Genomic DNA, 24,953 nt, shown 5'->3' on the forward strand with positions numbered 1-24,953 from the left:
AATGCCGAGGAAGCGATCAGCCACCCCCGTACCACTCCATCCAGTTAACTGTCCGGCCAGTACAGAACACTTCCGAAGAGCTACACGGAAGAGGACCCAGATGTGTGCAAAGCTGGCAGACCACTACAGGAAGTGTGGGAGCTCTGAATGCTTGGTACAGATTGGAAGTCTGCCATGGGACCCACGGTTTGGGGCAGTCACCTGCCAAAGCAAGAAAAAAAATAAATGAGCGAGCCCCTCCCCCACTTCCCTCAAGGCATAAGCAAATGTTTGTTAGAGGAAAATACAAAATACTTACATGAATGCTGCATGTGTGCATGGAGCAAGTAATCAGCAATAGTGAAGTTACGTTCCAAAACAGCCTTATTAAAATAGAAACACTGAAACATTACTCTGTAGACCCATAGGCATGTAGGAAGAAGAATCGGTAAGAGGCTTACCTCTATTTCAGGGCAGCACGTGCTCAGCTCTCCTGAAGTGAGGATGAAGCAGCATGGCAAAGTCAGAGCAGCCAGGACAGAGGGCATCTCAATCCCAGGTTCTAGCTTTGTCCCTTACCCTGCATGTACGCTCACTGCCACCTGGCAGACTGCAGACAGCAGCATCGCTCGTGTGTCAGCTTTCACCACTCTGCCAGCTACCCTCTGGGCAGCGGTGCTCAGCCAGAGACGGCAGTGTTACTTGTACCCCTCTCTGGGCTCTTTCCCCCCCATGCATAAAAAGGGGGAGAAGCAAAGTAAGGGAGCTCAGCCGCCCAGCTCCAGCACTCTAAGCCTTTTTAGAGAAATGCACTACAGCTCCAGCTAGGCACTACAGACAGGCAGGGATGGGATTTACTCTCTGGTGACAGCTGCCTCGCCGTGTCTGAGTCACCGCTAAGAGGCACTTGAACCTTACAGGGCGGGGTGACTGTTGGAAACGCCTGTCCAGCAGTGTCACAGACAGGTTTGTGGCCAGCCCAACGTGGGCACTGTACCTTTCATTGGCAACTTCCAAAGACCTGCTCAATTATTTTTCAGAAACTAAATTTTCAGTCAAATAAACTGATGTGCACACAATTCAGATGAACAAAGAAAACACAATTATTGTCTGGTAGCATCAGTGCGACTATGAAACGGCAATACTTTTTTAAACCAGATTTGTAATATATTTGTTCACTGTGCAGAGGGACTGTACCCTGTACAAAATAAAACAAATTTCTCAAACTAACAATAATGCCTACTGTTGTGCTGTACATTGAAACCACGTCTATAATCTATGCCTTATGCTTAAAGCCTGACTTAACCTTCATTTTGTATGGTCACTTTTAGCAGCTAAATGAGTATATATGAAAATAAGGTGAAAAGCTGTATCACATATTAACAAGGGAACCTCTTCCTTTAAAGTACTAAAAAGGAACATATTCGTTTCCAGTAATTATTTTACAATCGCATATATATCAGTATACAGTTAGGTTGCTCTGTTTTCCCTAATACTTGCACTCAAAGATAACTGTTACAGCTTATGCTCAGTTCCAAAGGCATAAAGTACTTCCATGGAGTGGAGTAAGTTATAAGGGGTACCTAATTTACCCAAATACAGCAAACAGCTTTTCACTAGTGTTTATCTTCACAGATACAGTGGGTGTATCCGTTTCAGGATCTCCTCTGTTTTTTAGGAGAGATTTTTGCAATAAGGCACGTGTGCTCATCAGAGAGACAGACAGAAAGCGAGAAATCACTCCCCCCCAGGGGTGGGGCATGTCACAGTCCCTTCTCCTCCAATTCTCCTCTCAGGATTTTATGCATGCAAGCACACGTGCACACACATGCACCTGGTGTGAGTTTTAAGTCACTGGGATGGGACCTAAACCAAGGTCGACTACATGAGAGTCCACTGATGTTACCATTACACCATCTGCTGGTCCCAGTTCTAGGATCTTTTAAAACATAACGCTGCACTCTAACTGGTAAAGAAACAGCAGTATTAATTTTGTAATAAAACGTACTAAAAAACAGCTTACTGAATGCATTCAATAAATTTAAAATTTCTCCTTCACACTTTCAGGGATTTGTAATAATTATCATTTAAGTAAAACCAACACCTTCCAAGATCATGAGGCTTATCTGATACTCAAAAGTTATTGCAATACACTATCCAATATGTAATACATTTTTGCCAGTTAGAGATAAAACCCATTCTAAACAGATTACTAATAGACAATTCTCAAGGGCTAGGGGTTGAGACAGTGAAAGACAAAATCCAACCAAGACTTAAAAATGTTAAAAAAAAAAAAAGTATTTACTGGGAATGGTGTAGTACCGACTGCTGCCAGGCTGTGCAATCAATAACAAAGCTCAGGAATGATACATTCTGACAGGGATCTGAGCAGAGGGAGGAGCAGGGAGGAGCAGGGAGGCCGATGTAATCAGCACGTGGTAACAGGAGACGGAAAATCTTTATAAGGGACAGTTATGGATACACACACACACACACACACACACACACACACACACACACGGGGTTCATTATACTACTATGTATCCTCTGTATAAAATTATCTTTACGAATATGTATTTATAGAATTGTAATGCAGACTTATAATTCTGTGCAATAATGTTTAATAAAAAGATTTTAAAACCTGGGTGATCATTCTCAGACTGGAGCTTCCCCAGTGCCAGAAGGATTAGGCTCCTCCCTCTTTTGGCTAGCCCTTCCCAGCTGCTAAGACATGGGGCTGTAAGGGGACAGGCACTAGGAACAGAAACAGGAACAAAGCATATCCCCCCCCCCAAGTCCCCAGGGATCTTACAATGTAGCAATTACAAAAGGGCAGGGATAAGGGGAGGGCCCTGGTGATTGGTGGATTCTGATCATGTATTCTCTTCCCGACTTTCAGAGCTACAAAGACTGAGCAGCAGTCCAGTCCTAACCACAGAAGGTGGTCTCTAGTTCCAGTTGTCCAATTCCCTCATTTTAGTTTCTGCCCTCCAAGCCATTTGTCTAGTCCAGCAAACGACACTCCAGAGCCTTAGGTAAGAGCCCAAGGACCTGAGACAGAGCACTCACAAAGCACTGAGATCTTACACAGCATTGCTTTCATGTTAACCACAACTACTGAGGGCCTTAACTGTCTCCTCTCGACTTAGTTTCACATCAAATCAGCACATGGAAATAATACTGCTTCTAAGACTTCCCAGACTCCCCTTTCAGGCATGACCTTTTCCTGTAACATTCTTGAGCCCACTTGATGGATCAAAAGCTTCGGCATGGAGGCTGGAACGAGGGTCCAAAACTTCTTACAGCTGTGTCAAGGAATCACGGCACTTCCCTTAAGATATATGAGAAAATAGAAGCTAGAGGCTGTCAGTAGGGGGGAAGTGGTCTAAGAGCGGGACGTTCACTCTTTGTGATGGGGGTAACGGCATCTGAGATTTTGTGGTTTGGGGCAAGGTTAAATTTCACTGACTCAAATCCAGGAAAAGAATCTTGTGGGCTCTAATTTTCACTACCATCATTGTTATTGTACTGGTAACGGAGTAGTTAACAACCAATATACACGACATCTTAGGCACATGCCTGTGTCAAGAACTGTCGATGCTACCCTTAATAAATGTTAAAGAACTGAATTTAAATACTACTCACACTATGGAAGATTAGATTACTACACGAACAGCCAAGAGCTATCATCTTATCATGTGCCCACATAAACCTACGTACTTGGCTATCATCACTGGCTTTATTGGCTAGCTAGCTCTGTAGGCTGATCTAGCTTCTTGTAAATTTCTATCAAAGAAAGGATACTTTTAAAAATTTCAACATGAAATGTTTTTAAAAGTCCTCTCCTGGACATGAAAGTGGTTTCAAGGACAGCAGAACTTTCTGAACAGCACAAGCCATAACGTACAGTTGACATAGCAGGCATCAAGTGCTCCTCCCCCTTGTACCGATGCGTGTCAAAACTGACAGTCACTCTGGGAATGTTCTGCCAGCTTTCATCTTATGTAATGGAGTTAACATGGGAATAAAGATATTTTAATCAAGTTATTGTGGTAAGGCCAAAAACATCTTGCAGACTATACACTGACTTTCAGTTTGACTTTCACTGATGTATTAAATTTAAATTTTGAGTTAGGATGTATAGCAATCTGGCTTTAATATCTCAAGAGAAGTTTATGCAGAGAATTACAGAGTTAGAGTTGGGAAATGATCTACTCCAGTCTCTTCATTATTGGCAGGAGTGTGAGGCTAGGAGATGGAATGACCACTGACGAGCTGGGATTAGAGCCTGTTTCTGTCACCCAGGTCAGTGCTCCATTACACCTTCCACTTTAAATCTTTTAACTCACAGTTTAGCATATTTTTTAAAAGAGATTTTTGCTACAGGGTGCGTGCACTCACACAGAATGAGAGAAACAGAAAGCGAGAAATCACCTCCCAGAGGGGATGGCCATGCCACAATCCCTTCTCCTCCATTCTCCCCTCAGGATTTCGGGCACACACGCACACACACCGGAATGAGATTCAAGTCTCTGGGTCCAGACGCAAACTACAGTCAGCCATATGGGAGTCCAGTGATGTAACCACTACATCTGCTGGTCCAAGTTTAGCATATTTTCTAATGCATGCTTGGTATGTATTTCAACTGTTCTTTTTCTATCCACCAATTAAATTTTCAGGAAAGTGGATACCCTGTTGAAGTTTATCTCAGCCCACTGGTGTCCCTTACATAAACACTGTGACACCAGCATTCTGTACTGCTTTGTTACCATCGGCCTCTACAGTGTGGGAGGACACGAGCATTCTGTGAGTGGAAAGTGACCTGCTGAGTTGCAGAAAGCGGGGTGGCACCAGCACTGCTCTCGAGCAGTTATAGCACCCTGGCTGCCCTAACTTTCTACGTGATGTGGTAGGAGGGGTCCCCTTCTCAGTCTTTGCTCACTTTTTTTCACACAGCAAATGGAAGTCATATATAATCCTCCATAAAATTCTTATTTTGTTTGAAGATTTTTCAGACTTTTTAACTTTGAATTTGTAAGGCATCAATAATCAATTTCCTTTTTTGTCCTCTATTTAAAAAAAAAAAAAGGAAAAAAGAAAAAAAGGGCCACGAGGTGGCATAGAGGTTAAGTCTGCTGGATCCTACATAGCTGACTCCAAGGTTTGAGTCCTGGACCCGGTGGCTTAAAAATCACTTTGGGCATGTTTATGTGTACACCCAAAATCCTGAGAGGAGAATGGGAGAGAAAGGTTTGCAAAGTGGCCATCCCCCCTGGGGGAGTGACTGATTTCTCACTTTCCCTCTCTTTCTCTCTGTCCTCTTTCTGGTGAGCACCCATGCCCTATAGCAAAAACAGATGAAAGATATTAATTTGCACAGTAGCTCAAACCATGGAAAGCATCTTTATTTTGTAAATACAAGTCAGTAAAACTTTAATGTTCATTTTCCCAATGGTGAAATAAATGTGATAAACTCTGATAAGCAATACAAACTCTTAAGAAGTCTAACTTTGGGACCAGCAGATGGCGTAATGGTTATGTCACTGGACTCCCATGTAGTCGACTGCAGTTGAGTCCCCGACCCAGCGGCTTAAAACACAACAGGCATGTGTGTATGCATCCCCCAAATCCTGAGAGGAGACCGGAGGAGACGGGATTGAGGTGTGGTCATCCCACCTGGGGGGTGATTTCTTGCTTTTTGTTTCTCTCCCTCTGTCTCTCCGGCAAATGCATTTGCCCTATAGCGAAAAGCTCTCTGAAAAAAAGAAGTATAACTTTTCTGCAGAATCCTTCACAAGTTAGATCTCTGGCAGAAGTCACTGGCTGGCACTGCTTCTTAGAATCGCAATGTAGCGTACTAAATGCAATGGCTAACGATAGCTTACCCTTACATGATGACAACACCAGGAGAGAAATCACAGCACTTGAGAACAGTGACACAAAGTTTAAATCAAGACACAATAGCTGACTGATTTTTCAGAAGAACGTAACAGGTTAAAAAAACATTCAAAGTTAAAATGACTGAAAAGCAGAGTCAAGCAGCAAAACGCTTGTAATGAGCCCTGAATTGTCAAAATATTTTAAAACATAGTGCTTCTCACTTGAGACAATTTGTTGCCTGAGATACTACTGAGGATGAAGACACCTGCTGAAACGCAGTCAAAGCCATTTTCTAATCCCTAAAGTTTCCTGGAATACTCCCCAAATACAACCATGCTCAACATTTATTTAATATGCACGTGGAAAAAATTCAGTTATTCTATTCCTTTTAAATTCACTACTTAATTTCTCTCCTTTTTCTTATGTTGTAAAAAACTATCTTTTTTGTTGTTGTTGTTATAGGGCACATGTACCTGCTGGAGTGAGAGAGAGGCAAAAACAGAGAGAGGGAAAGTGAGAAACCACCCTCCAGGGAGAATGATCACACTGCAATCCCTTCTCCATTCTCCTCTCAGGACTTTGGGCATGCACACACACATGCCTGTACACACACACACATGTCTGTACACATACATGCCCAGAGTGATTTTCAAGCTGCCAGGTCTGAGACTCGAAACACAGACCAGTGCCCCAGCCACCATGCCACCTGATGGCCCCACTACCTTTTTTTTTTTTTTTGGAGAGGTTTTCGCTATAGGGTGCGTGCGCTCACCAGACAGAGACAGAAAGCGAGAAATCACCCCCTGGGGGGATGGCCACGCCGCAATCCCTTCTCCTCTTGGGATCTTGGGCACACACGCACACGCACCCGGCGTGAGTTTTAAGCCACCAGGTCCGGGACGCAAACCACAGTCAACTGGGAGTCCAGCGACATAGCCATTACTCTAACTGCTGGTCCCCCTATTTTTTTTATACTTTTTTTCTTTAAGTTTTTTTGCCATAGGGTGTGTGTGCTTACTGAAGAGAGACAGAGGGAAAGTGAGAAATCACCAGGGGTGATGGCCATGCCGCAATCCCTTCACCTTCACTGCCGTCCCCCAGGATTCTGGGCACACACACATGCGTGCCTAATGTGATTTTCAAGCTGCCAGGTTCAGGACCCAAACTGTGGTCAACCATGTGGAAGTCTAGCACTACACTACCTGCTGGCCCCTCACTACCAATTTTTCATAAAACAGAGACGGAGGCTTTTCCTAGATCTGGTGACTCTGTTATGGATGAAAATAGATAGACTAATTCCCTAACGTTTCAGATGATACTTTTCCCAAGAAAGTGAAAATGAACTGCAGGTGAAGAGTCAGTCGAATTCCCTACCGATGCCCTCAGTTCACTGTCTACTTGGCAATGCCAGCGCCTATGCTCCTACACTTCAGAGTCAAGCCTTCCAAGGCTGCATCCAAAGCACTCAAAAGAAAAATGTAATTTGACAACATAAGGAATAGTCCCCCCATAACTGTTTATTAGAATGTGAATATATTCCAAATCCATAACTAAAAAAAAAAAAAAGAAAAAGAAAAAAAATCAAGTTACAGAGCATGCATAAAATACAAAGTAGCAATTTACAAACAGATAATAGTATCTTTATAACGAATACACTAAAATAATAAAATGACTACAGAGGAAAACCGAAATGACTGACTACAGCAATGCCTTCCGTGCACCCCACACATCATGAGCACCGCGAGAGACAGAAGATTAACTATGAACATAGTAATCTATGCAAGCCCACACATACATATTTTTGGGGTATCCCACCATCCTGAATATTATCACTGCAGTTGACACAACTTTCAGAAAACTGCAGAGTAAGTGCTTAATATTATCCACAAAAAAAGAAAAACTAAATATTAGTGTGCACATTTCTGAATGAGAAACTAGTTGCTCCATTGATTTTAATAATGTAGTGGAAGGAAACTATTTCAGTTCTCTACAATGCCTAGATGCATTATATATAAACTTAAGGTACTATTTCATTTCACATACTAAAAGAATACATGCCTTTAAGTGGTACCACTTGAGCAGAAATTAATCTCTCACTGTATTCTTTAGACACACTGAAACCAAAGCTTTAACTGGACTATATTCCATAATATACTGCAAAACTCAAATATCAGCATTGTTCGAATAATTACCCATGTCTGCTGCTGGACACGGTGATAAAACTAGGTTGCATTTCACTTACTAGAAGGTTTTAAGACAAAATTAACACTTCAAAATTTGATACTACCAGCATTAAACCAGTTATTGCCTGAGCAATAAAATGCCACATAATCTACTGCTGAGAAATTAGATCGGTTAAATGACTTGGCTGCCTGATCATTGCAAACAGAGGCACCTCAGATGGAATTTCACCAGCCTCTCTACTTCCTAGCCTGCCAGGCAGCACTGTTTCACTTATGGCCCCATAATCATACCACTTCCGAAAGCATAACTATTTTTTGTGTTTATGACGTTAAGTTCTGTCCAGAAAAAAGTGCCCCCCTCGTATCAACTTCAGTGCTTACAAAAATTAAAAAACAAAATCTATTAAACTATGTAAACCTATTAAGGCATTTTAGAAATTGACTCTCAGAATGGAAAAGTTTCAAGCTCTCAAAATCCTGCTATGTTTATAGGGCAAATCTTAGATCTGTGGAATACACGCTGCACTGAGAGAAGAGGTGTATTACTTATACGCTGCTCTGTGGCAAAATGGTAACTTATTTCTAAGGTCTTCTTACTTCGATTTAATCAAGACCAATAGGTTTGAGCTTCAAGTGATCAAGTTCTATTATGTCCTACAGGGACAGGCTTTCATGATAAAAAGTAAACAATAATTGAGGAATCCAAACATTCAGTTTATTAAACTAAGGCTAGTGAAGCCATAGCATGAAAGAAAGCTGCAGTCATTCGGGACAAGTAGATGATTTTATAAAGCTAAAATCAAAAGACTTAAGACATGGAAAAATTCATAAGTATGAGGAAGTAATAAAACACAGAAGTGACCACAAGAATTACAAATATATTTAAATCTCAGACCTGGGAAATGGACTATACACAGCCTTCTAAAGGAGAAGAGAAACGCCTTAGATGTTCTGACAGCACTGCACCTTTGGCTTGTTTTCAGTGGTTGGTGGGACATGAATAGGAACCACATTGTTGCTTGGAGACATGTCGTTTTCACGTCTGTCTGACATTTGCTTCTGAGAAACAATGCGATATATCTCTGAATGGAAAAAAGAAACAGTGATACTTAATGCAAATGGAAAGAAGATACATTTGCAGGAAATGCCACAAATAAATTGAACAGAGAATACATACATCTGAAGTTTTATATATCAGAAAGCAACTGATTAAGGTGGGCCTGATATTTTAACAATTTCCCCTCAGGGAAAATGAAAAACAAGGATTTTTCATGTTAGAGAAAAAGATTTACCAGCCAATTAAATAAATCCTGGTTAAAAGAGCATTATATACATAGTTTATGGGCTTAGATCTGAATTAAACCATGAATGTTTTCAGTCTACCTTTACCAAAAAGCGTGTACACGCTGACACCGCACCAGAGACACATCAGGCACTGTCTAGGCTGTGTAAGAAAGAGTGCCACTCATAAACATGCTAAAATCCCAGACTCGTGAAATGGGAGGAAAAGATAATGTGCTCACCAGTGACCTTTACATCACAATTAAATATTATTCAAAATAGGCAACTTAAGATTTTATATGCACACTCTTTTTCTTTCATGATACTTTATCAGAACTAACTGTTCAAAATCTGACTCTTCCACCAAACACTCAACTCTAAACTGTGCCTGCTTTTTTAACTCTATCTCAGCATATAAGTCTGATGAATTACAGTATTAAATATCATTTAGTTCCTCCATAATAAACGTATTTTATAGATTATATTTGGAATCATATTGCATTGCCAAATAGTTCCCTCTGGCTAGATCATACATTCCTTAAGATCAGATTTTTGCTCTCCCTGTTGTGTTCCCTCCAAAATCACTCTTGAAAGGTAAAGGAGGGGCCAGATGGTTCTACAGAGGTAACACAACCCACGTAGGAAGGTTCCAGGTTCAATTTCCGGGGGGGGTTTCTCTCACATTAGGAACACATGTATGTCTGAGACCGGGTAGGGGTAGGGAGAACATGGCATGACGACCCTGCTGGGAATGCCTAACTTTCTCTCCATCTCACTCTCTTGCAAGAAATATATAAACTTGGGATGGGCAGATAGCATTAATGGTTACGTTGCTGGACTCCCACATAGATGATTGTAGTTCAAGTTCCCGGATCTGGAGGCTTAAAACTCACACCAGCCGTGTGTGTGTGCATGCCCAAGATCCTGAGAGGAGACTGGAGGAGAAGGAATTGCGGAGTGGCCATCCCCTGTGGGAGTGATTTCTCACTTTCTCTTTCTCTGTCTTTTTGGTGAGAACACATACCCTACAGCAAAAAACTCTCTTAAAAAAAAAAAAGAGAGAAAAAAAAAGATACACAAGCTTTAAAAAGAAAAAAGAACAAAGTAAACCCAAATTTAGAAGAAAGATAAAAATAATAAAGATTAGAGCAGAAATAAATAAAATGGAGGACAGAAAAGTCAATAGGGCCAGCTGGTGGCATGGTGGTTAAGGCGCCTGGATCCCACATGGCTGACTGAACGGTTGGGGTCTCAGACCTGGGGTCTTGAGGAATAGGCTAGGCCCATGTGCATGTGTGCCCAATATCCCAAAAGGAGGGAAAAGTGGAGAAGGGATTGCAGCAAGCAGGACTATCCCCCACAGGGGTGGGGGATGCTTTTTCACTTTCTCTCTCCCCTCCCCACTCTGGTGAGTACGCACACCCTCTGGCAAAATTGTCCAAAAAAAGAAGTAAAAAAAAAAAAAAAAAATCCACAAAACAGCTGGCTTTAAAACAAAAAGGGAGGGGCCAGCGGGTGGCATGGTGGTTAAGGCATTGGACACTCCCACATGGCTGACTGAACGGCTGGGGGCTCAGACCTGGGGGGCTGCGTTTCTTTCTCACTTTCCTTCTGTGTGTCTTTCTCTGGTCAAATTAAATTAAATGAATGTACAAATAAAATTAAATAAATAATTCTTTTAAAAAAGGGGCGGGGGGAGCCCAGCAGGTAGTGTGGTAGTTAAGGCACTGGTCTCCCACAGGGCCAACTGTGGTGAGTCCTAGATCTGGCAGCTTGAAAATCACACTGATTGGGACCAGAAGTTGGCATAATGGCTATGTCACTGGGCTCCCATGTAGTCAACTCCAGTTCAAGTCTCAGACAGTGACTTAAACTCACGCTGGGCATGCATGCTTGTGTGCCCAGGATCCTGAGAAGAGAATGGAGAAGAAAGAATTATGGCGTGGCCATCCTCCCTGGGGGGTGATTTCTCACTTTCTGTCTCTGTCTTTCTGGCAAGCACATGTGCCCTATAGCAAAAACTTCTCCAAAAAAAAAGAAAGAAAGAAAAGAAAAGAAAAGAAAAGAAATGAAATCACGCTGATGCATGTGTGCATGCCCAAAATCCCAGGAGAAGAATGGAAAAGAAAGGACTATGGCATGGCTGGCCATCCCCCCTGCCCCTATGGTGATGTCTCACTTTCCTTTTCATTGTCTCTCTCTGGCAAGTGCACACACACCATAGCAAAAACAAAAGCACAAACACAGAAGAGAACTGTAGCAACCAGGAGATGATGTAATGGTTACACGGCTGGACTCCAATGTAGTTGACCACAGTTCAAGTCCTGGACCTGGCAGCTGAAAACTCACGCTAGGTGCGTGTGTGTGTGCCCCAAATCCCAAGAGGACAATGGAGAAGGGACTGCAGTGTGGCCATCCCCCCTCGGGGGTGACTTCTCATTTTCTGTCTCTCTTTCTCTCTAGTGAGCACATGTGCCCTATAGCAAAAATCTCTTTAAAAAAAGGGGGGGGGAGATTGTAAATATGAAACTGATAATAATAACCCTCCTAATGTCATGTACTAGGGAGGATACAAAGTATATCTATAAAGATATCTATGTATTCCTGTCAAAAATGCTTAAAGTGAATTTAATGATGAGGAAACAATTAAGTAAATCCAGACAGACAGGATAAAAGTTCTACATCTGTGGTCTGATATGGCAGCCACCTACTTAAATTACACAAGTAAATAAGTAAAATCCAAGCCCTCATCCCCTGCTCCACAGCAACTGTGTCCAGCAGTCACTCTATTTGATACCCCGGATAGAAAACGATCCCATCAACTCAATGTGTCTTCACTAGATCTGGGACTTAAAAAATAAAAAATAAATAAATCTAGGCTCAGTATCACTAGCACCCTGCCGTGCTGGAAGCCATGTGGGTGAACAGGCTCAGCTCCCTGGTCAACCTGAAAGATACTCTGGGCACACACACGCACAGGTGCCCAGGACCCAGGACCCAGGACCCTGAGGAGCTTAAGGGCTGAGAAAAGGGAATGCAGTGTGAGGAGACCCTATCCAGGGTGTCTGCAGGCTTCTGCTCGCTCTTTCTCTCATACACGTGGGCTTTCTATCACTAAAAAAGAGAGAGAGAGAGAAACTCTCTTTTTTTTTAGAAAAGATAGCCTACTGTCCTAGTGTCTAAGAAAGCCAGCTCCCAGATGGCCAATGGCAGTCTGAATTCTGGCTCCAACAGTCTGAAAAGCATGGTACCGTGTACACATGCATGGCTGAAATTCCTACAGGATAGAGATGCGGAAGAATGCAGCGCGACCACATCCCACTGAGGTGGGGAGGGGTGCTTTCTCTTTCTTTGTCTCTCTCCTTAGCAAGCACATGCTCTCTGGCAAATTAAAAATTTTTTAAAAAGCAAGAGAAATCTATAGGGGCCAGCAGGTGATGTGGTGATTAAGGCAATGGATTCCCACATGGCTGACTGTATAGTTCGAGTACCAGAGCCGGCAGTTTGAAAAATCACATGGAACACATGTGTGTGCATGCCAAAATCCCAAGAGGTAAATGGAGGAGAAGAGACTGAAATGTGGCCATCCCCCTGCGGACTGACTTCTCACATTCCTTCTCACTGTCTCTCTGGTGAGCACATGTGCCCTATGGCAAAAAAACCTTTAAAAAAAAAAAAATTATAAAGGACACTGTTAGTACATTTGGAGAAATCTGAATATGGACTACACATTAGGTAATACTGTGTAAATGTTCAATCTCTTAGATATTATATGTGTGTGTATATACACACACACACACACACACACACACACACACACACACACACATATTATATATGGTATTATGATTACGTAAAAGCATGCCCTGTTCCAAGATAAAATGCTCGAGCATTTATTTGTAGTTAAATGTCACAGTATCTACAATTTACTTTCCAAACACTGGAAAAGGAAGAAGTATGTAAATACATAGAGATAAACCCAAATGTGGCACCATATTAACTGATGAGTCCAGAAGAAAGGTAAAAGGGCGTCCACTGTCTTATTTCTACATTTGACGATTTAAAAAATATATAAAGTTACAGGATAAAAAAAGAGTAGTAACCAATTTTCAAAATGCTCTGAGAACATTGTAGGAAACATCTGAATTCCAATTCAAACTACAAAAAAACAAACAAATTTGAGACAGGAAAATTTAATATTGTTTGGATAATAGATAATAATAAAGAATTACTGCCAATTTTTAAGTAGTTTTGTTGCTATGAATTTAGTCCTAATCTTTAAGACATACATCCTGAAATGTTTACAAATGAAATTATGTGTTAATTGAGCATTTGTTTCAAAATCTTGGGGAAAAGGGTAGAGGGAAGAACACTTGATCATAAGCTGAGGCGACATGGGAGTTCATGGTAAAGTCTACTTTTTCTATGCTAGATACTTTCTATGACAAAAAGTTAAAGAAAAAAATGTTTTACTTGATACTACATTTTCTCTAAATTGAGAACTAATGTCTCTAAAACTGAACAACAGCAAGCTGTAATCAGCTGTGTATAGAAGCAGAAACGGGGACGGTTGAGGGTACCCTTTCTCATGCGTTTTTGGAGGGGAAGGGGAGTGGCTAAAATTTATACCTGAGAAGGTTGACAGTGGGTCTAATGTGAAGAAGCAACAAGGAAAAACATTTATTTACAATAAAGACAAGATACTGACTTAAAATTTAACAAACAACAACAATAACAACAAAAACAGACAATATAGACTATTTTAAGATTCTTTCATTGAAATGGGATGGGGAAACCAGCAGTTAGCGTAATGGCTATGTCACTGGACTCCCACGTAGTCAACAGTGGTTCATGTCCCGGACCCGGTGGCTTAAAACTCACGCTGGGCGCGTGTGCGTGCGTGCCCAAGATCCCAAGAGGAGAATGGAGGAGAAGGGATTGTGGCATGACCATCCCCTCTGGGGGGGGGTGATTTCTCGCTTTCTGTCTCTATGTCTCTCTCTGTCTGTCTAGCGAGCGCACGCGCCCTATAACGAAAACCTCTCAAAAACAAAAAAAAAAAAGAAATGGGATGGGATGGGAATGTGTCAGGGTAAAGAAAAGGACCCTTCAATAATTTAGTCAGGCCAGTGTGGTGAAGGAATAAAGGTAATAATCAACTTCTATTAAACTATGCCATTTATTCTCTATTTCTCTCTAATCCCAAAGCGAGAGGGGGTGCTTTTACTTCAAGTATAAATGATTAAATATGAAATCCCTGTAAGTTTTAACCTCTTTTTTTTTTTGAGAGGTTTTCGCTATAGGGTGCATGCGCTTGCCAGACAGACAGAGACACAGAGACAGAAAGCGAGAAATCACCCCCCAGGGGGGATGGTCACGTCGCAATCCCTTCTCCTCCATTCTCCTCTCGGGATCTTGGGCACGCATGCATACCCACCCGGCATGAGTTCTAAGCCACCGGGTCCGGGACGTGAACCGCGGTCGACTACATGGGAGTCCAGCGACATAGCCATTACGCTAACTGCTGGTTCCCCAGTTTTAACCTCTTTACAAGTTGTTTTGAAAATTAAATTAGGAGGGGCCAGCAGATGGCGTGGTGGCTAAGGACGCTGGACTCCCACATGGCCAACCGTAGTGTGAGTCCCAAACCAAGTGGCTTGCTTTCTCACTTTCCCTCTCTCTCTCACTCTATCCCTCTCTGGCCAAATTAAAATAAATAAATAAATAAATAAAGTTAAATAAAATCATTCTTAAAAAAAAATTAAATTTGGAAAACCAAAACAAAATTTTAAAATTTGCAAGTTCTTATATGAAAAGCAAATATACAGGAAGAGATGCAAAAGCAGACTTCTCAGCGGACGTGGGGAGGTAAATAATTAAAGAGGCCCATTACGAAGCAGGAAATTTGAGCCATGTTGTGTAACTGTCCACAAGTGCTGCATACTGTTTTTGAGACATGGATTACTGCTGCATTTACTCAGCACCAAGAAAGATCTCTGCTAACAAAAATGCCAACGAGAGAAAGAAAAAGGAAAGTAGGAGATTTATTTTTCTTTCAGGTATAATCTTAAAAGGATCCACAAATAATTTACTTAAGTTTCTTGCAGCTGGGTGTGTCACTTAAAAAAAAAAAAAAAAAACTTCGATAAGAAAATAGGAAGCAGGTACCTTCTAGCCAGTATCTGATTAGAAAAGGTTATTTCAATGGCGGAGGAAAATGGAACTAGCGACTTGCTAAACCAGATGCATGTCTTTCTCTTTCAAGGGTATGTTCTCCTATAGAATCAAAGGAATGTGATACACCAGTTCTTATGCAGTCCTTTTTCCAGATGCCCAAAGAGCAGGTAGGGTTAAGAAAAAAAAAAGGAATCCTGCTTTATCATCTTATATCAGGATCTCTTACAAGAGATCTAAAAACGAAGTATAATATTAGTAGGTGTAAGACAGTTTTAACCATGAGGTAAATCTAAACAAAATGGATATATGCCTATTTACATGCTAATGGAAGTAAGTATCTGCTGCAGAGTAATTAAAGGAGGTTCCACAGGAAGGAGCAAAAACAGTTAAAATTCTTCAGCCCCTCCAAGAATGATGAAAACATCAGAGTCCTGAGTTATTCTACTACAGCCTAGGCAGAAGCCTTTGATTTGCCAGATATCTTCAAACTCACTGCTCACCATGGAAGTTTCTTGGAGGTTAAAAAACTAGTCCAACTTGGAGGTGAGTCAGTGGTACAGTGGCTATAGCGCTGGACTCCAGCATGGTCGACCGCGGTTTGGACCCAGCCGCTTGAAACACACCTGGTGTACGTGTGTGAGTGCCCAAAATCCCAGGAGGAGAATGGAGGAGAAGGAACTATGGTGTGGTCATCCACCCTTGGGAGGTGATTTCTCACTTTCCATCTCTGTCTCTCATGTGGGAGCATGTGCTCTATAGCAAAAATCTACCAAACACACACACACACACACACACACACACAAAAAAAAAAATGACCTTCCCAACAACCCAATGTATATGCATGTATACACATACATATATATATTTGCAGAGAGGGAGGAAAAAAATGATAAAGCAGATGTGGCAAAATACTAATATCTGAGAAATACAGATGGCGGGTATTTACAAATTATTTATACTACTACTGAATCTTTTAAGTCTGAAACTGTCAAACCAAGTTAAAAGAAAAAATAAATAAGATGGTATAAAAAACATTAATTTAAAACATCCTTTAGTGAACTTGAGAAGGAAAGAAAATAAAGCAGCACTGAAATGCAGAGGCCGAGCAATCTCATTAGGCTAACTCATGTACCTGCTAACCACCTCTAAAACAAAATCATCAGCAAACCAACTCATGGAGTTGCCCTCAAATCTACGAATGTCTAGAACGCCAATTAACTTTGAAGTAATAATATAGATAAGTTTCTAATGCATGGTTTTGCATCTTAAAAATTAAAAAGCAATTTTTTATTTTAATGACACCAAAATACAAAATAAATGCTTCCTTAATACTACTAACACTCAAGGATGAATTAAATCTAATGAGATTACTGTTCTCTTTCCTTTTTACTCCCACTGACATATAGAAGGAAGAAAAGTTTAGAACATTCTTTTTTTGAGAGGTTTTTGCTATAAGGTGTGTGCACTCACCAGAAAGACAGAGACAGAAAGTGAGAAATCACCCCCTAGGGGGAATGGTCACGCCGCAATCCCTTCTCCTCCATTTTCCTCTCAGGATCTTGGGCACGTACACACATGCGCCCGGTGTGAGTTTAAGCCACCGGGTTAGGAACTTGAACCGGGGTCGACTACATGGAAGTTCAGCAACCCCATTACACCAACTGCTGGTCCTGAGTTTAGAACATTCTAATGCTTACGGAACACAGATGTGTGCTCCCATATTCAGAATCTCTGATCTACACATCAACCTAAAGAAGAGTGATATCAAGAGGAAAAGTGGGGCCAGCAGGTGGCATGATGGTTAAGGTGCTGTAATCCCACAAGACCAACGGCAGTTTTATTGCAAAAAAAAAAAAAGGTAGAGAGGTAAGAAGTAAAACTAAAGTTGGGCTGGCCAGGTGGTGTGGTAGTTAAGGCACCTGGATCTCATATGGCCGACTCCGTGGTTCAAGTCCCGGCTACAATGACTTGAAAAACACCCAAAAATACTCCAGCTGTGTGTGTGCATGCCCAGAATCTCAAGAGGAGAATGGAGGAGAAGGGATTGCAATGTGCCCATCTCCCCAGGGGGTGATTTCTCACTTTCCCTGTCTCCCTCCACTGAGTTCACACACCTTATAACAAAAACATTTTTAAAAGTCTCTTTTGTTTTCAAACATTATTTAAACAGTAACAAGAGTTCAATCCAGAGTCAATCTCAAGAAAAATAGATAAAAATGTTCTACATCTTCAAGGACAAAACAGTTCTATTTTAAGTATATGTCACTACTTATTGATTAATTCATGTTGAGGAAAACATAAGTACAATGTTACAAAATGATGCATTCAGAGAGAAAAAAAGGTTTGGCCTCAGGGCCAGCAGGTGGCATAGTTAAGGCACTGGACTCCCACATGGCCAAGCTTGGTTCGAGTCCTAGAACTGGTAGCTTATTTTTTCACTCCCTCCCGCCCCCCTCTCTGGTGGGTGCATATGTCCTATAACAAACTTTAAAAATAATAAATAAATATTTTTAAAAGAAAAGACTGGGAACAGCATATGGTGTGCATAATGGGTATGTTGCTGGACGTAGTCAACTGCAGTTCAATTCCTGGATCCAGCGGCCTAAAACTCATGCCAGGTGTGTATGTGTGTGTGCATGCTCAAAATCCCAAGAAGAGAATGGAGAAGAAAGGATTGTGGCGTGGTCAACCTCCCTAGGGGGTGATTTCTCACATTCTGTTTCTCTGTCTCAGTCTCTCTCTAGAGAGCACACAAGCCCTACAGCAAAACTCTTTAAAAAAAAAAAAAAAAAAAAAAAACTTGGCTTCATCTTCACTTAATATCAGAACAAATGAGCTAGAAATTGACATAAGAACACATGGGCTAGAATTATAGCACAGGAAACTTACTAGCCCAACAATGAGGACTGACTAAAAGTGTTTGACATTTTCAGAAGCTTTGGAGACTTACAGATCTTCGAGGTGATTTAACTCACAAGTTTGCAGACACTATGAACCTAACCAGAGAGGTCAGTAACTAGAGTTCCTGGGTATCAATTTATTACTTTATGTTCATTGACTCAATAGAAGCTACACAAGTGGTTATAAAAAAATTTTTTTAAAAAGAGTAGGTCTTGCAGATATACTGCATATTTACTCAAATCTTGACTGCTTGAAATAATCTGCAATAAAACTTGACACAGAGAAGACTCTAAAGGAAACCCATTGTGTTCCAGACTGTTTATCTGACCCTAATGCTATCTTTAGTTACTATTCTTCCAATAAAACGATTCTAATAAAATAAATATATAAATCACCAATATTTACCTTATTCTTAACAAGTTTTATTTTCAAGCCTTAACTGCTATTTAGCTACAAACGTATTAAATGTTCACTGTGTATCAGGGACTGTTAAGTTTTATAGGCACTAACTCAGACTCATGTTTGGAATCTCTATCAAGATGTCTCAGTGACAGACCATTCTTTCCTTGTGAGTTACAGAGCCAAAAGAAACCCTTTAAGTCACAATATACAGTCAAATCAAATCTTCTATTTTTCTTTTCAGTTTTGCTACAGGGCATATCCGTTTACCAGAGAGAGATAAAGAGAGAGAAAGGGAGAAATCATCCTCTCAGGATGGATGGCCATGCCACAATCCCATTCTCTTGGGATGTGCAGCACACATGCACATGAGCCTGGTATACTTTTCAAGCCCCTGGTCTGGTCTGGGAATCAAACCATGTAGTCAGTCATATGAAATCCAGCTTTAACCACCACGTCACCTGGTGGCCCTCAAGTCAAATCTTATCACAAAGTTTTATTAATATAAGCCACCTCTCAAAAGAGAAATAATAGAATTCTCAAAACATATTTGAATTCTAGGGAACCAGCAGTTAGCGTAATGGCTATGTCGCTGGACTCCCACGTAGTCAACCGCGGTTCATGTCCCGGACCCGGTGGCTTAAAACTCACGCCGGGCGCGTGTGCGTGCGTGCCCAAGATCCCGAGAGGAGAATGGAGGAGAAGGGACTGCGGCGTGACCATCCCCCCGGGGGGTGATTTCTCGCTTTCTGTCTCTATGTCTCTCTCTCTGTCTGTCTGGCGAGCGCACGCGCCCTACAGTGAAAATCTCTCAAAAAAAAAAAAAAAAAAAAAAAAAAAACTTGTTATATTATAACCAGAAACTCATTTATTTAACTGTATCTCCAAACACACTTTTTAGAGCAATGTCACCTGAGACTGTATTATATTCTAAGACTATTTTCTTAATGATAGATTCTCAAAAGAAATACAAAATTTAAAGTATTTAAAAAGAACAAATTGGGACCAGAAGTTGGCATAATGGCTATGTTGCTGGATTCCCATGTAGTCAACCGTGGTTCGAGTCCCAGACCCAGTGGCTAAACTCATGCCAGGCACGTATGTGTGTGTGCCCAAGATACCAAAAGGAGAATGGAGGAGAAGGGATTGGCCGTCCCCCCCTGGGGGGTGACTTCTTGCTTTCTGTCTCTGTCTTTCTGGCGAGTTCACGCGCCCTATAGCAAAAACCTCTCAAAAAAAGAAAAGAAAAGAAAAGAAAAGAAAAGAAAAGAAAAGAAAAGAAAAGAAAAGAAAAGAAATCTAATCAAAACACTCATTAAAGGATTAAGCTTCAATTTAGGCCATTCTATTAAAGTCAGAGTAAATATGAGTCAACACAAATAAAACATCTTCTCTTCCCAGTGGTTGACTCAGTCATCCACATTCCAATAGTATGAGCTTTGTCCTTTTCTCGCTGCTTATTCACTTTTCTAGATGCAATCACTGGTTGATGTTAGCTATACAAGTGATACCTTGTTTCTTCCATAATATGTATCATGAGAAATTTTTATTTTTTCACTTAAACTTATAAAAATATATTTTCCCTACCTAGCATTTTTATTTTCTTTCTTTTTTGACCCCTCAGGTTTTTGCCACAGGATACATGTGTTCATTGGAGACACTAAAAGTGAGAAAGCACCTCCTAGGGGGGATGGCCATGCCACAATCCCTTCTCCTTTTGGGATTCTGGGCACACATACACAAGTGCCCAACATGATTCTCTCTTTTTTTTTTTAATTTTAAACTTTTTTTAAAACTTACATTTTATCACGTCTTTACAGTATACATTTCTTTTTCAACACAAATACCACACATGTCAGTCAAGACAAGGATATTACTATATATATTACCATCAAATAGCTTCTCATTTTTGTCAATTAAGCATACTTTTACCCATTTTTTCCTTCTCCTCTGCCCTCCCTCCCCTCCATACTAAACTATTTTTTTCAAATTTTACTGACTCACAAAAGATCTTAAAGTATGAACAAAGCTAGAATCTAGTGACAAGTGCACTGTAATTTTCTTCTGAAACATTTTTATTTTACTCTCTCCATTCCCCCTTTTACTAAAGAGAGGTATAAACAAATTTATTTGCAAAAAAAATTAGGTTAATCTCAATTAGGTCTGTTATTTGCACAAAGCCCCACAAGAATTCAATTTCTCATGCAAGGCAACAAATACTATTGTATTATAGATCTTATACAAATAACCATTCTGTCACAAAATAAGAATGCTCACAAGTATCTTCCAATTGCAAAGGAGCCAGGAAGGGAGAAAAGTTTATACTTCAAAAAACTTTTTTTAAGAAATTGCTGAACCAAACAACTCAAAAGAAAACAAAAATCCTTAAATCTGGAAGACAAAGCATAGAAGAAAATCGGTAATGTTTCAGAAAAAAGTCACAGAATTCTATTTCACCAGTTCGGTCTTGTGTAATCTGTTTTGAATTTGCAGTGTTACTGTGGTCTGATCTTTCTGTTAACATTCAACATTATTATTGTTATTTCAGAACTTGTCCCTATTAAGTTGGCCTTTTTCTTGGTCATTTTCTCTCTTATTTGTCTGTCTGTCTTCAGTTTTCCTGGGATAGCACTCTCTTTAGAACTTTACTTAAAGAGCTAGTCTGGTGTTGGTAAATTCTTTCGGGTTCTGTTTGAGAATGTTTTTATCTTTTCTTTCCACATGAAGGATAATCTTGCCGGATATAGTATTTTTGGTTGAAATTGTTTTTCACTTAACACTTTGAATATATTTTCCCATGCTTTCCTTGCATGCATTGTTTCCGTCGAGAGGCCTGATGGGATATCCTTTGAAAGTAACTTGACGTTTTTCTCTTGCCAGTTTTAGTATCTTATCTCTGTCTGTGGTTTTGGTCAATCTGGCTATGGTGTGCCTTGGAGAGGATCTTCTCGGGTTGATTCTATGTGGAGTCCTTTGAATTTCTTGGGTCTGGATATTTTAATGCCTTTCTAGGTTTGGAAAGTTTTCTCCCAGGATCTCATGGAATAGATTATCAATGCCCTGATTAGTTTCTTCACCTTCTGGGATACCAATTACCTGGATGTTTGGGCGTCTAGTGGTATCTAGTATTACTTGTATATTATTCTCATTTGGGGAGTTATTTTCTCAGTCTTTTTAGTGAATTTTTCTTTTTCTTTATTTTTTTTATTTTATTTATTTTTTTTTTTTTTTTGAGAGGTGTTTGTTACAGGGCACATGCACTTGCCAGAAAGAGAGAGACAGAAAGTGAGAAATCATCCCCGCAGGGGGGATGGCCACCCTGCAATCCCCTCTCCTCCGTTCTCCTCTCGGGATCTTGGGTACACACGCACACGTACCTGGCTTGAGTTTAAGCCACCAGGTCTGGGACTCAAATCACGGTCAACTACATGAGAGTCCAGCGATATAGCCATTATGCCAACTGCTGGTCCCATTTTTGGTGAATTTTTCTAGGACAGAGGTTCTTCTTCTACATCTGAGATTCGATCTTCTGCATGATCTAATATGCTTTTAATACTTTCCAGGGAGGTTTTGATTTCTTTTATTATGGCCTTCATCTCTAAGAGTTCTATTTGATTCTTTTTTATGGTGTGTAGTTGCTCTTTCAGATTATGGAAGAACTTCTTCACCTCCTGGAACTCATTCGTCTCTTTTCTCCAACATTTTCTGGAGTTTGCTGTCTCTCTTACATCTCTGTTAGTTCTGTCACTATGAATATCCTAAATTCTTTGACATTTCCATGAGTTCCATTGTACTGTCTGTGGAGGGTGAAGGGCTGTTCTTTCCCTTTGGGGGAAAGATACTTTCTTCATTTTCCTTATTTTTTGTGCCTCTGCAGTGGTGGTTTCAGGTAATCTGACGGATTATTCATTACTTCCTACCTTCTTGGAGGTAATTCTGAGTGTTAAGGCGTGTGGAAGGAGATGGGCCCAGCATGACTTTCAACGCACCCAGTCTGGAACTCAAACTGTGGTTAGCCATGTGGGAGTCTAGCCCCTTAACCACCATGCCACCTCCTGGTCTCTCTTTTTTTTTTTTTTTTGGAGAGGTTTTCGCTATAGGGCGCGTGCGCTCGCCAGACAGACAGAGACATAGAGACAGAAAGTGAGAAATCACCCCCCAGGGGGGATGGTCACACCGCAATCCCTTCTCCTCCATTCTCCTCTCGGGATCTTGGGCACGCACGCACACGCGCCCGGCATGAGATTTAAGCCACCGGGTCCAAGACTCGAACCGCGGTTGACTACATGGGAGTCCAGCGACATAGCCATTACGCTAACTGCTGGTTCCCACTCCTGGTCTCCTTTTACTGAGTTTCAAAATGGCATTTATATCATTCCATAGCTGAAATCTCAATATTTATTTTATGAAAAAGCGTGGAATACATAGACTGAAGTAATAATGGAAGTGAAAAAATTATTTTCCCACTATAAACCAGATAAACCAGGATGACTGAAGCTCAATGAGCAAGAGTGTAACTAACTTTGTACTTTAAACAGCACTTACTATAGCTGCTCTCAAATGACAGTCATTCCGAAATGACGTAACACATGACTTAGTGTCCTAATTAGTTTAAATTACTTTTCTACAACTTCCAACTGTCATCGGTATAGTTTGAAAATGCAAGTCTTACCTGTTAGAATTGTCTGAAAAGCAGCTTCTACATTTGTAGAGTCTAGAGCAGATGTCTCAATGAATGACAAACCGTTCTTTTCTATGGGAAGACACAAAAACTTCAGTCAGGTTTTAAAACATGGGATGAGATACACTCAAGCTCTCAAAAGGAAAATTAATAGAACTCTTTAGAACCTAAGACTCAAATTTTGAGATAGTTATGGTACTACTCTATACTTGGCAGATTAAAACTTACAGTAATAAATTATCACTGGAGGCTTTATTAAATAAGTACTCGTTACTTCTACACACTAACACTACCAAGGGATGATCCCACACAAAATTATAGTAAACTTCATCCAATACTCAACTATTCCCATCCCTTACTATCCTCCCCACTAACCATACAGCTGCAGTAGTCACTTAGAATTCTGTAACTAGGGAACCAGCAGTTAGCATAATGGCTATGTCGCTGGACTCCCACGTAGTCGACAGTGGTTCACGTCCTGGACCCGGTGGCTTAAAACTCACGCCGGGCGCGTGTGTACCCAAGATCCCGAGAGGAAATGGAGGAGAAGGGATTGTGGTGTGACCATCCCCCCTGGGGGGCGATTCCTCACTTTCTGTCTCTATGTCTCTCTGTCTGGCGAGCGCACGTGCCCTATAGCAAGAAAAACCTCTCCAAAAAAAAAAAAAAAAGAATTCTGTAGCTATTGGGACCAGCAGGTGGTGTGGTGGTGGGGATGCTGGACTCCCACAAGGCCAACTGTAGTTCGAGTCCTGCACCTGGAGGCTGGCTTTCTCACTTTCCCTTTCTCTCTGTCTCCCTCTGGTCAAATTGAATAATAATAATGACAAAAATAAATAAAATAAATAAATAAATAAAAAGAATTCTGTAACTATTATAAAATTATTTGAAATAAAGCCTCTTCTTGCCTGGGAAACTAGAAAACTATTCACAGCAGTCAGCTCCACCGCCTCATGGTTAAGGGAGCCAGATCCTGCATGTTGAACTATGATCTGAATCCTGGCCCCAGGGACTTGAAAAATACCAGCTGTGTGTTCATGCATGCACAAAATCCCAACAAATGGAGGAGAAAGACTGCAGCATGACCACACCTTATAGGGGAGTAGGAAGCTTTCTCCTCTTCCCTCTGGTGAGAACTTGGTTCTGTCAATTAAACAAAAATGTGGGGACCAGACCATGGTTTGGTTGTTAAAGGAGCTTGATCCCACTTGGCTGACTATGCGGTTTGAATCCCAGACCTGGAAGCTTTGAGAACATGGCAGGCACCTATGCATACGTTGACAAAAATTCCTGAAAGAGGGAGAAATGGAGACGGGATTACGGCATGACCGCACCCCATGAGGAGCACTTACTCCCTCTCCCTGTCTCTGTCTCTCTCTGGAGAGCATATATGCCCTCTGGCAAAATTAAAAAAGAAAGAAAGAGAGAAAACTATTCACCGCATAATCACTAGTGCAAGGTCACTACTCTCA

At 40.9% G+C, this 24,953-nt stretch overlaps 1 protein-coding gene across 1 annotated transcript in view; it reads right to left on the reverse strand.

Annotated features, from left to right (window-relative positions):
- Positions 1-7,621: 7,621 nt before the first annotated feature.
- Positions 7,622-24,953, reverse strand: part of RAB11A (RAB11A, member RAS oncogene family) — a gene marked incomplete at its 5' end in the record, with an annotated part of 21,033 nt that continues 3,701 nt past the window's right edge. Inside the window, 1 exon segment of the mRNA XM_006153512.3 lies at positions 7,622-9,124. Coding sequence (XP_006153574.2) covers positions 8,985-9,124 — 140 coding nt within the window.

This window comes from Tupaia chinensis, unplaced genomic scaffold (assembly GCF_000334495.1).
Source record: "Tupaia chinensis unplaced genomic scaffold, TupChi_1.0 Scaffold000377_2, whole genome shotgun sequence".
Taxonomy (NCBI): Eukaryota; Metazoa; Chordata; class Mammalia; order Scandentia; family Tupaiidae; genus Tupaia; species Tupaia belangeri.